The 13,323-nt window shown below is 44.5% G+C and overlaps 1 protein-coding gene across 2 annotated transcripts in view; it reads right to left on the reverse strand.

The window, feature by feature from the left end:
* Fbn2 (fibrillin 2) overlaps positions 1-13,323 on the reverse strand; it is a 202,600-nt gene that overhangs the window by 32,838 nt on the left and 156,439 nt on the right. For both annotated transcript variants that reach the window (XM_038330380.1, XM_038330378.1), the window contains exons 39-48: positions 12,813-12,938; positions 11,681-11,806; positions 10,940-11,092; positions 8,433-8,501; positions 7,117-7,242; positions 6,808-6,933; positions 6,248-6,373; positions 4,383-4,499; positions 2,849-2,977; positions 2,277-2,396 (exon numbers count right to left, since the gene is read on the reverse strand). In XM_038330380.1, the coding sequence (XP_038186308.1) occupies positions 2,277-2,396; positions 2,849-2,977; positions 4,383-4,499; positions 6,248-6,373; positions 6,808-6,933; positions 7,117-7,242; positions 8,433-8,501; positions 10,940-11,092; positions 11,681-11,806; positions 12,813-12,938 (1,218 nt within the window). The remainder of the gene's footprint in view (positions 1-2,276; positions 2,397-2,848; positions 2,978-4,382; positions 4,500-6,247; positions 6,374-6,807; positions 6,934-7,116; positions 7,243-8,432; positions 8,502-10,939; positions 11,093-11,680; positions 11,807-12,812; positions 12,939-13,323) is intronic.

Here is a 13,323-nt window from a genome sequence, read left to right on the forward strand (position 1 = left end):
AGTTATTGCCTTAAAAGTGAAAGGTCATATCCAGTTTCAGCCAGCCATATGCCAGAACTTCCCACGTCTACCTCGAGGTCCTGTCACCTGATCACTAGGCGGGGGCTCCACCTGCCTACCTGACATGACCCACTCACCTGCCTTACAGGTTCAGTGTGCTCAGATGGCATTTACTCGTGGGCCCCTCCCTAATGCCTCCTTTGGGACTCCAATGGGGCTACCTCTGGCTTTTTAATCCCTACACACACTCAGCGCGCAGCCTGCCTGTTCTGCTCCTCAGTACCTTCTTCCCACGTCCAGTCACCAGCCTGTTACTCTACAGCTCTTCGCCAGCCTTCAGAGGAAGGCAATAGCTGCACAGTGAATATGGGTGAGCGAAAGAAAGGCCATGCAAACCATAGGAAATGGAGCACAATGTAAGCGGAACCACAGATGCAGGTGCTTCCAACAAGACAGGGCACAGCGACATCTGCATTTCTACATCCAATTGCTCTAGCATGCGGGATCTCTCCATATAAGGATGGATGTGGACACAATGAAGAAATGAAATCGAATGTGAAAAGCAAAACTGACACTCAGTGGGTGGAAGCACCCATTGTGCAGGCATGAGGACCCACGCTTAAATCCCTAGACAGTATGTTAAGAACTGGGATTGGTCACATGGGCCTGTAGCCCCAGCACTGGGAAGCAGAGGCAGAGGGTCATAGGGCTTGCTGCCTGCCAGCCTCACTCCAGGTTCAGTGAGAGATTGTCTCAAGGGAGTAAGGGGAATAACATCTGTATGTACATACATATATACATACACCATACACATACACAAATATACTTTACACATACATAACACATATATACTTCCCACCATGCACACACATACTAGACACACCAAATCAGACATATACAACATATATACACCACACACATATATCCCCTCCACCACACACACACACACATACAAACACACACACTCTCTCTTTCTCATACACACTTACATCATATGCACACATACACGACATATATACTTCTCCCCACCACATATACATGCTCAATACACATCACATACACACATATACACCATCCCCTATATACCACATACATGCACATCACACACATGTGCATACTATCCATATAACACACCAAACATACATACTAATACACTATACACACATACCACACATACATTACACATACATATTTCGCACATGCATTACTCCCCATATAGACCCCCCAAACATACCACATAAACACATATATACTGTGTAGCCAATACGGATACTTTTAAAGAAAGCGATTGATGGACTATGGATTTTCTTTGCTACTTTGCTGTGAACTCATCCATATGTACACATACATATCCTCTTCCATATCCCCAAAACAAAATTTGTAAAAATGGCAGAGAATCTTAGGCTTTCAAGAAACTTTTACCAAGATGGTTCATCTGTGTTTATTATCATTTTGGCTAGTAAAATAAGAATCAGTCTCATAATAAACTATACATGCCAACAAGACCGACGGGGATACATACTGTCTAATCCTGTGGCCTGAAACAGATTTCAGTTCTATGACGTCAGCAGCCCACTTTGCTCTGTAACTGCCTTGAATATGAACATCAGAGGCGTTTATCTTTAGGATCTGAGAGAGTGAAAACCTTAAAGCCAGACCTATCCTCAGCAACCCTTTCGTGCTCACAAAGCCTCCCTTAGACGCCACTGCTTCGGAATGTCAGTCACGCTGAAAGAACAAGTGACAAGAAGCAACGGGGTGAGCTGTACACAGGTCGCCTTCATCGTGTCTACCGGGCCATCCGAGGCTGTGCAGTGCCCTCCTGGACTGGGAGCTGAGGTAGAAGCCATCTGCTACCACCAAGGGATGGATAGTTCCCATTTTTATGTAAGTAAAGCCTTCCCAAGAGAGGAAACGTCAGGAGAACCATCAAGCTTTCTGGTTCATATTTTCAGGAGCCTGGTTCATATTTAATAACTACTCTAAGATCACGTGTCAAAGATCACACTGTAGAAATTTTTAAAATTCAGTAGGCAATCTCTACTGACATTGAGGACTCAGGTACGAAGGATAATGAAAAATCCCTTGATAGCATTAAGATTTCTGTCGATGAAAACAAGCCCGCGTCTTTAAGTTCTCGCTGCCAACACTCTACAACACAACCATTTGGATACAGGCACGCAGGGGCTGGGTTTGAGGTTCCCACGCAACCTTTACCATTGCCAGGCCTTATTCTCCCGCACACCCCGTGACCTCAGAACGAACTCAAGCCTCACCAATGCAACTCTCGCTTTTCACTTCATATCCGGGGGGACAGATGCACCTGAATGATCCCTCCAAATTCTGACAGGTCCCAGGAGAACAAGAGCCGGGAAGCGCGACACACTCATTGGTATCTTTAGAGAGAAAGAAGAGGGGAAAAAAAAAAGTGACCCGGACATGAGACAATCATGGCCGTCTTATCTGTTTGCTGAAATGGTAGACAGTGTTCGATGGTGACCCGGACTCCGCGTGGGCCCATTGGTCAGCTGGGTCACCATGGACAAAGACGCCCTGCACTCCTCCGATATCGTGGCTGGTTCTTAAGAGGAAGGCTGCCAATCCTTTTGATTTGTTTCTTCATGTACTTTCATTGAGACATAGCCTCAGGCGCCGTCCCCAATAAAAACTCTCCCCATGATACATGCCCAACTGGTGGTGAATGCCTTAGACCGAAATGTCCCTGACACAGGTCACTGTGGTCCTGCCATCTGATGGTGAAATGTGGATAAGCTGAATGAGACTGTGAGGTTCACGGTGTCTCACACAACATAACGCCACCAAGATGACTGACCGTGTCGTCTCTTACCGATACAGTTTTTGCCGTCTGGCGTAAGTTCATAACCCTCATTGCACAGACACTTGAAGGAGCCAATTTCATTGAAGCACCGGCCGTTTCTGCACACTTGTCCAAAAAATGAGCTGCATTCGTCTATGTCTGAAAGCAGAGAGAGGCCAGGGTCTCAGAGGGAACGCCAGCACAGAACCATTTCGCTAGCTGAACTCTGAAAACATTTGCTGGAACCCATTTCCAAAAGGTCCACCCTGTACTTCAGTGACAGAAAAGGAAAATGACACACCAACCCAACCACTCAACGGTCACACAGGGCTGCTTCGTCTTTCAAAGGACACAGGCTATAACTTAGGAGATTTATGAACAGGTAAAAAGTTTGACAATTTAAGACCAATCTTTCGTTTTTTTCCAATTGCAAAGTATTTCTTTTGGCAGAGGAGAGGGGACTATAGGATGTAACTTGACTGCATGACTTGCAGATCCTTTACCTGGACACAGGATCCTATTCAAAGGACAAAGTAGTGAGCATACTGAAACAGAAATCAGCTATATTAAAAAGTTCAGGGCTCGTGACCATAATGCACCATTTGCACCATAATGCACCATTTGCAAGGAAGATGGCAGGTGCTGGGTTTTCAGGTAAGCCTCGGGCTGATTACGAGTGAGTGAGAGAGTCATTGCCTATGTTTCCTGAAGGCTATTTTTTCATTACAGCATCATCAGACAGGACTCTTAGGTCTCCCTGGAGGAGAACTACAAAACCTACAGAGGAACCCAAGCGAAGTTGGATAAAACAGCCATCTAGCTGCAAATCCTTTCCATGATTGCAGAATTCCGAAGGATAAAGGAAATCAACAGGGAAGCTGGGATAATTAGGAGGTGGGGCTGAGCTCTAATGATCCTACAATGGTGGACATCATCCTGAATGCTCCCCTCACAGTTCCCGGTCATGTGGCTTACACTATATTACATTGAAAAGCACCCCACCATGGATACACAAGTAAGTGTTGCCCTTTCTCTTATATTTACTCTGCTTCCTGGGGGGAACCTCTCTGGCATCAATTCCCATTGGTATGTCAGTGTGTGGCAAAAACTGAAATCCTATATTTAGCACAGGTGTGACCCGAGGACCCATCTCAAAACTTGCTCACTGTTCATTTTTTTTAAAACTGGGAAAGGCATACAGGCTTTGAAACTGATGGGCAAGGAAATTTCCAGACATGGACAGTCTGCTAGGTATGGAGAGTCTGCTAGGGTTGGAGTGTAAATTAGAAATGAACTCATATAAAATACATGAAGTAACATGAGAATAATTGAGGGTCTCTCTCCATCTCACCTAGAGGGCACAAAGAGCCTAAACTCTAAATCAGACCATTTATGGGCATCTGGATGACCTTCCTCCGTGATAAACTGGATTTGTGAGGAAAGGCTCAAAACAGCCCATGGCCTGGAGACTACTGAGGGAAAATGGCTGCAGGTAACCAGAGATTGCTCAGCGGCTTTGCCTATCTTCTGAAAGAACCAAGGCTGAACCAACGGAAAGACTTACCGAGGCAATCATTGTTGTGAGTGAGCTCAAACCCAGGGTAGCACAGACAGTTGTAGGACCCAACAGTGTTCTTGCAAGTCCCGTTTCCGCATGGATGCCGCTCACACTCGTCCACATCTGCCAAGGAGAACTTGACGTTTAGCTAGAGCCAGCTACTCCCCTTTAACATTTTCTTTCACCCTCGCCGCTTCGTGACTTAGATGCTCCCCAGCGCAGTGCTAGGGACCCATGGTTGTTTGAGGTAAGTAAGAATGTGAAAATGGGGAAAAAATCAAAACTGCAAACTGGCCAGGCAGTGGTGGCACACGCCTTTAATCCCAGCACTCGGGAGGCAGAGGCAGGCGGATCTCTGTGAGTTCAAGACCAGCCTGGTCTACAAGAGCTAGCTCCAGGACAGGCTCTAAAGCTGCAGAGAAACCCTGTCTCAAAAACAACAACAACAACAAAAAAAAAAAAAACCAAAAAACAAAAAAAACTGCAAACTGACGAAAAAACAGTCTGACCTATGGGTATGTGTAATTCTCAGAAGCAATGGGTAGAAACGTCATTGGCAGAGATGTTGCAAGGAACAGGCTCGCCTAGCAAATGTTAAAGCATTATTAACACTTGGTCAAGAATTGATAAATCTTAATTTAATCATGAAAAGTTCGGCCTCTTTAAGGAAGTAGTGAAATCCAAAGAGGGGTTTGTTTAGAATTTAGTCGTGAGCTTTCTAAAAAATTACAGTGAGAATAGTTAGCAAGGTCATCTGTGACAGCAGACAGCAAACCCTTGTGCTGGGAGGCCAGCCTGCAGGGTCACTATCCAGGGAACAGACACTTGTGTCTGAGAGGCCTGGGTCTCCAGCTGACTTTATTGTGAAAGAATTGTTCTTATAGGACATGTTGTTCCCATATGAATTTCTGAGTCATAAATACAAAATGTGTGTGTGTGGCAGATTAGACTCTCTGAGTACAGAAGGAGATCCCTGTGTCTCCTCTAAGCAAGCCTTCCCAGAAAGTCCACGCACAGGGGTCCAGAAACAGTGATATAGGTTGGAGACTTTTTTTTTTCTTGTCATTCTGGGGCGGCCCATGGTGGGAAGGTGCTCTCAGGGTGCAGTGGGTAAACTGAGGCTTTCCCCATATGCTGCTCGTGGCACAGCTATTCAATGAAGGAAATGGTTCCAGACTAGAGAAACCTGATTTTAACACTCACCTCACCAGGTGATCCCTACAGAGTTGGGTGCACAAAAATCCCCTGGCTTTTTCACACAGAGGACATGCTACTCACAAACCACCACGTGTTATGTTTTATCTTCCTCCTTCAAATATGAAGCTTAGAGAGGACCTCTGAGTTACATAACAACAGAGTTATGGCATTTGGTGCCATCCCAGCCTCTGCATTGCCACCTGCCTTTGCAAACATACTAGCCACCACTCAGCAATTAGCCAACCCTAATATTGGTTACTGGAGATTTTTAAAGACTCTGGTTATATTCCCTCCCGCAATTATTTTCAGAGCTAAAGCTTCAATGATGCCAATAAATCCTAAACTACAGTTTGTATAAAAGGATGCAGATCTGCACACGTGTTTGTGTTAATATTGTCATCCTCGCTACTCCTGTGCACACCAAGATGCATTTCGTGGGTAAATTCCACCTGGCACTGAGTTCGTCTGAATGACCGTCATGCCACATGAACTTCTGGAGCCAAATGTTGAGGATCACTGGACAGAAGAACCTACTGCATCATGTCCCTGGCTTGCAAATTTCACTCCAAAGCCTTAAATTGTTTAGCGTGGTGGAGACATGGTGGCTGCCCTTGGAATCACTGTCCTTAAGTCCCAGCCTCATGTCGGTCCCTGGATGGGAAAAGTGGTCCTACCCATGCACATGGTCTGGTCTTGAGAAGCTTTGAAGCCATTGTTGCAGATGCACTGGTAACTTCCTTGCAAATCAACGCACAGGCCATGACTGCAGACGTTGGGAATTTCCAAACATTCATTGCGATCTAAAATAGGAAAGAAAACAAAAGACACGTTATGCATATCGGAGTTTTATTAAGAGTCCCCCGTTTTTTCACAGACGTATGTCTCTAACCTGCTAGTAATTATTACAGACAGGCTAAGAATGGACCAGGACCACAGCTGAATTAATATAAGCGAGGCTTTCAAGTACCCAAGGCTCTCTTCATTCAGGCAATGTTTGCAGGTTGACTGGGACCTCAAGGATTCTGTTTGATACCAGAGAAACCCACTGAACATCATTTCTCAAGAAAACAATTTGAACATTATGGTAGATGTGTTTCAGCATGATGGATAGCTTGAGGCAGACAATCTTTCTAAAGGCATCCTTAAAATATTTTAAAGGGAGGAAACGAGAAGTCATTGGAGAACAGGGAACCCATACGTTGCCGTATCTGGCGGCTGTTAGCCTATGGCTTACCTACACAGGCCCCGTTGGGAGAGAGCTTGAAGCCGGCCGCACACTCGCAGCGGTAGCTGCCGGGGCTGTTGATGCAGTCTGCATTGCGCTGACAAAGGTTGTCGCCATTGCTGCACTCGTCGATGTCTGAAAAAGCAACGGGTCCAGGTAAACAGTCTTACACAGTTGCTTTAGGGTTACTTTCAGGTCACCGACTTCCACACTCAACTCTTAAATACTACAAAAGAGATGGTACAAAATCACAAGCCCACGGAAAAGCCACTCACGCAGCTAAGTCTTTGGAGGAAGGACATATATCTCTCAGATTACCTTCACAGACCAAGAGCAGGTCGTTGTAACTGAAGCCCGTCGGGCATTCGCAGCGGAAACTGCCGATCTGGTTGATGCACACGCCGTTTGCACAAATGCCCGGAATCTCTTTACATTCATCGATGTCTGAAACAGAATGGATTGGATAAAATATATGTGCTTCTGCTAAACGTCTTTACCATCTTACCTCTGCGTAGCCTGAAATGAAAATACATATTCTCTATTCAGGTCAAATGTAAGCTGGCATACGCGGTCGCGTGGCTCACGGAGAACTGAAGCCCACAGTGCCCTTAGCTCCTCTGAAGAGCTTTGGAAGAATGAAGGTGACTGGTAAAACAGCAAAAGATGCGACAAGAAGGCCGGTGACTCACTTAAGAGACCAAGGTCCCAACCACCAGCTGTGTGACGGTCAACGGAATGGCTGCCGTTCATCTGACAAAGCTGCGTTTCCTTCAGTTAATGTATTTTGTTACACACACCCTCAAGTAGATTGCGTCACAGAGACTTAAAATTATATTGCTTAAGCCAGGAGGGAAAAGTAAAATTCACAACAGAAAGTATCCAGAAGGAAGGGATTCATCTGAAAAGGGATTCTGTAAATTCATAGTGAGACCAAATGAAAGGGATGATATGAAAATGTACAAAAATCTCAAGATGTATTATTGAAAAGAGTAGCAGTTGAAATAAAGTGAAGCAGGGCGGAGAGGTGGTTCAGTGGGAAAGCGCTTGCCATGTAAGCACAAGGACCCGAGTTCAGATCCCCAGAGTCCACACAGTAGCATTCATCTGTAACCCTAGGGCTGGGAAGGGAGGGATCGGAGGTGTGTGGATCAGTGGAGATCCTGGCCAGCTTGTCTGCGAGAGACCCCGCACACGGGAAGCAATGTGTAAAGTGTTGAGGACCACGTCAGATATTAATCTCTGGTCTTTAGAAATTCCTGGCGCACGCATACATGTGCACCCACACAGATACGCACAAGGTACTTCCACCCCCACGAACACAAAATGAGCTAGATGATTTAGCCATGTAAGACAGTAAGCGTTGCAAGGGAAATTTGAACTTTTGCATGGCATGCATGGAATTTTGAGACTGTCAAGTAAGTAATTATCATACTTTAATTGCTAGGCTATGCTGACAAAGTATAACACAAACACAACTAACATTTGGTCAAAGTTTCTTGATTAATCATGTTAGCTCGGAATCTAGATTATTGGATTTTGTGGTACTGTTATGTTTTGAGACACTTGAGTACAAACTGTGATATATACATGCGTATGTTTATAGATGATACATACATGCATAAGAGACAACTCACCAACGGCTTTTCCTGTGTGGATGTCAAAGGTGAATCCAGGAATGTTACCACATATAGTTTTGAAGTCAGCTTTAAAATGGAAACAAAGGCGGACACTTTTAGCATTTTCAGACACATCCAAATTATCTTTACACCACGACTTTGACCAACAAGAGCGTTTTTATGTTATCCACAACCAGTCTTCTACATCGTAATCATGTGCATTTGATAACAATGTCTGCTTCTGCAAATGATCTAGGCACCCTCTGCCACTGCCATCTCTATCACCAGCTTCTTATCGATCTGACATCAGGAGAAGGTAAGCGGAATATTCAAGAAGACAAACCTTCTTTGGCAATTAAGTTATTTTTTTCCTTATGATACAAAGAGCTTTAATAATGGTTCAATCTGAGCGGCTTAGGTGGCTCAGGTGTAGAGGCTCTCATGGGGCAAGCCTGACAACCTGAGCCAGGTTCTTGGGATCCATGGAAAAGGGGAAGGAGAGAATCAACTTTACAAAGCTGTCCTCTGACATCCATCCATCCATCCATCCATCCACCCACCCACCCATTCATCCATATTTGTCTGTCTGTCTGTCTGTCTGTCTGTCTGATCTACCTACTGACCTTCCTATCAACCATCTCAGTTCGTCAGATAGCATGGTACCCCATGGAATAGTCCCTGCTGCTATTGATTATCCTGTTTTCCAGAGAAGGTGTCATTAGAAAGGGTAAGTCCTAAGTCCTCTGCTTGGATCACATCACCAACAGGGCTTTCATATACATATATAGATCTGTCCCCAAACCTAAACCCTTCATTTTCTATCAGAGAAAATGACATTTATTTTCTCCAACCAGTAGTCTTGCTGGAGTTTTATAATGGAGACTGATGAGAATGTCTTCACCTCATCTTACGGACACAAACGGGGCTGGGGAAGGCTAGCCAAACCCACCTGATAACGAGCGCAGTATTATCTAAGGTGCCCTGCCTGGCTCACCACGTCAACACCTGCCCTCCAGTTTTTTAATCGAGTTTGCTGTCTTTGAGGCTGGGGACCATTTAGAGGTGGTGGGAGCAGTCTAGAAGGGTTGATCTTTGAAGGTCAACCTTTAAACCCTGCTTCTGCCTCCTACCTGTGTCCTCTGGCTCTTGGTCTATGCCCTGTGAACAAGCTAAGGCCTTGGAGCTTCTGCTACGCTGGACCAAAGGGCTCTGCTCAGCTTTCCCCACCATGGTGGGTCATGACTTTGGAAAGCATGAGAGAAAATCAATCTGCCGTCCCTGAGACGGGTCGGTGGGCTGTTCTGTCATGGTGAGGAGGAAAGTACATGCGGCTGGGTTTGAGTCACCAAGTCACTGGGTTTGAGAACCCTGCACCACTTCTCCAATCTCTTCCCCTGAATTCATCTTAGCATCCCCAGAGTGAAATGTCTGAACACATGCCACACCGATATTTGGTAACAAATGCACAGTCCATTCCTTTCCCATTGGTACTCCTAGTTCAGATTTCAGGATCTGCAACTATGCTAAATTAGCATTCTCTAGGCCTCACAAGGTCTAGATGAAGAGTAAATTGAAGACAAGTGGTTGCTATTCTCGACTCTGTGATCCTTCCTTTCCTTCGTTCCTTCCCTCCCTCTTTCCTCTTTCTTTTTCTTCCTTCCTTCCTCCCTCCTTCCCCCTCTCCCCCTTTCTTTCTTTCTTTCTTTTTTTCTTTCTTTCTTTCTTTCCTTCTTTCTCTCTATCTTTTTCCCTTCCTCCCTCCTTCTATCCCTCTCTCCCTCCCTCTCTTCCTTCCTTCTTTTTTTCTTTTAATGGAATTTGTGCTTGCATGAAATCCTCCCATGCTTGGCTGGAGACAGGTTCTTCTAGGCCCAATTCCCAGCATGCACTGAGCACATCACAACAGGCCATAACTCCCAGTTCTTGGAGATTCAGTGCCCTCTTCTGGCCTCTGCAGGCACCAGGCACAGAAACACATGAAAGAAAACCCCAGTACCCTAAAACCATTTTAAAATGTATTGTCATGTATAGGTTCCTTCCGTGTTGTGGGAGGAGCTGCACAAGAAACACATTAATGAGCTGGTGTTTTTTTTTTTTTTGCAGTTTGTTTCTTGAGATACTTTCTTAAAACATATTTTTTCAAGCAATATTTCTCCATCACTTTATTTTACATATTTTCAAGATTTAATTTAAACAATTATTACTGAATTTGCTAGCTTTTAAGTTACTTTACCAAAATATTATACTTTCCATGTTGAACACAGTGATAAACAGTAGTTGCTCAATAAATTTGTTGGATGACTAAATAAATAAGTGGCCAGTCTTTTTGATGATGATTGTATACAGACCAATGCTATAAACTCTGGCAACGGTGCTTGCCTCATTTCGAGATTTGGAGCTTATGAGTATATATCTCAGGAGTCAGTACGAAGCCCTAGCCCGCTGTTTGGATCTATCTGGACCTGCCGCACATGGTGACTGTATGTCACAGAAAGCACTGACCGAGCCTGAGCGGCGGTGCCTACCTGTTCCTGGTGTTGGGCACGGCTCACAAGGCTTGTTCCAGGCTTTGCCCACATTGTGTGTGCAGCAGCACATCCGCTTGGTCACATTGAAAGGCAACTCGTTTTCACACGTGGTCCCATTATAGCTTCGGTAGCAGAAGCTTTTCCTCATGTCTGTGTGGGGAGAAACGGGTCAGCTCAGCATCGAGAGCAGCGAAACCAGCACGCTTGTTCAGCCAACTTCCCTGAGGGATGGAACTCTGGGAAAGGTCTGTCGGGGTCGGCTGTCTTAACTCTCTGAACTGCTCCATCATTTTCGAGTGGACAGCCCCTGCTTTTGGGCAAAGCATTTTATGGGCAAATGAACATGCATTTCTTCTAAAATATTCATTTAATCAAAAAATATTAATTAATTTAATTGAAAAAGAATTAAGTATTGAAATTTGAATATGCTCTTATCTATACAAGGTACATTTTATATACAGGGAGAATCAAAATTATCTAAGACCTGTAATTCCAAGCCCTAATTTTTTTTTTTAAATCTCAGATTTACAGGATATATATCTATGTGGCGGAAAATTAAGAGCCTGAGACAGAGCATCAGTTCATGGGACTCTGAAACACTTCCTCATTCCTGACAATTCCTCCTTCATAAAGATTTGGACCCAGACACTCTGAACAGCGATTCTGAGGACAGAGGTGCCAGAGGCGCCAAGTCAGCAGCTTTGACCCCAGCGGTTCCTCTCGGGGTCGGCTACTGACCCATGCAATTGTGCCCTCCGTTGACTTGCATGTACTCAGGTGGGCAAATGCAGGTGTAATTTCCCAGGGTGTTGTAGCAGGTCCCGGGGCCACATACGCCAGGATGGGCAAAACATTCATCAATGTCTAGAAGAGGCAAGAACATCCGTGAGTTAGGTTGGTTCTGAGTTTATACAGTGTAGCTTACTGAACAGAACACAGGTGATTCCCTAATTCCATGTTTATAAGATTCAGAAATGAAAAAATACCCACAAAGTATGTGTTTACATTTATACACCACAAGAACATACTTCAAAAAAAAGATAAAAAGCTCTCAATCCTAAAAACTATGAACTATAAAGAAACTACCTTATGCCTGTGTACATTTGGGGAAACTCACATTCTCTAAGAGGAATTTCTTTGAAGTCTGCTTTTTCCTATGCCATTTGGATTAAAGTTTTAACAGCAGCTTGAAACTGAGTGTAGGCTATGTGATCCTCTTTTCAAACTAGAAGTCCCCTCACAGGCTCTCAATTGAGGGTAAATCACATTTTTTTTCAGATGCATTTGTCTAATAAGTTCAAAACTAAAGGCTGTAATAGAATAATGTTTCATTCCTAATGTTCAGTTTTAGAAGCAGTCCCTCATCCCACACACAAACACTGATGTTATATTGTTAACTAGAGCTTGAAGCAATAAAGACAAGGGTGGTCCTTGCCTCTAGAGGCAAGACGGTCTCCTAAAATTAAAATTATAACTGCTTTGTGATGGGGGGAGGAGGAGGCATAATCCATACAATATTTCGACGTCTTTATATTTATCCAGCATTTAGAAATTACTGACCAGGATTGACTTGCCATCACATTGAAGTTTACCTGTCCCTACTTAAAATTATTGTCCATGTTTACATATAACTAACTTCATATTCGCAATTTCATTTGCAATCTATATTTAACCCACCATCTTACTCAGAGAAAAATGTAAAGTAAATCACTGCAAATGAACTGCAAATTGAATCTGTCACTATACAAAGGGACAGCATTGCTATGAAAAGATAAAAGCTATCACAGTCTCAACAAGCTCTCATCCTTCTGTAGGATGCAGGGCCCTGACAGCAGACATTGCGGTTGGCAACAGCACCAGATCCCCTCACCTTCACAGATGCGGGTTTCCTCGCTGAGGTAGTAGCCCTGGGGGCACTCGCACTGAAAACTCCCAAAGGTGTTGATACAGTTTCCACCCTGGCAGAGCCCTGGTAACTCCTGACATTCATCAATGTCTACAAGAAGAGACAGTCCATTAGCAACAAACATCGTGAGCAAAGAGTCAATATCTGCAGCTTTCCCACGTGACATCTTGTATGGACTATAGATATCTGTGCACCTAAGGGAAGGCCTGTAAGTGCTCTGTCTAATCTGACCATGATTCTCTTCCTTGCACAACTGCTGGTTTCTGAGGGGAGGAATGAGAGCAAGCTGCGAGCATTTGCTGGGGACAATGTAACAAGAGGGTCTCTGCATAACAACTGAACACCAGATGCTGGCAATGGATGGCTACTTCGTGGTAAAATTGTAGCTAAAGGTGTGTGACAGACTGCCCACCTGTAGTTCCACTCAGGAAACCTGCTGGCTTTTGTACCGGCTTCCCTCTAACCTAAGCTGATA

The sequence above is a fragment of the Arvicola amphibius genome, chromosome 5, assembly GCF_903992535.2.
Source record: "Arvicola amphibius chromosome 5, mArvAmp1.2, whole genome shotgun sequence".
NCBI lineage: Eukaryota > Metazoa > Chordata > Mammalia > Rodentia > Cricetidae > Arvicola > Arvicola amphibius.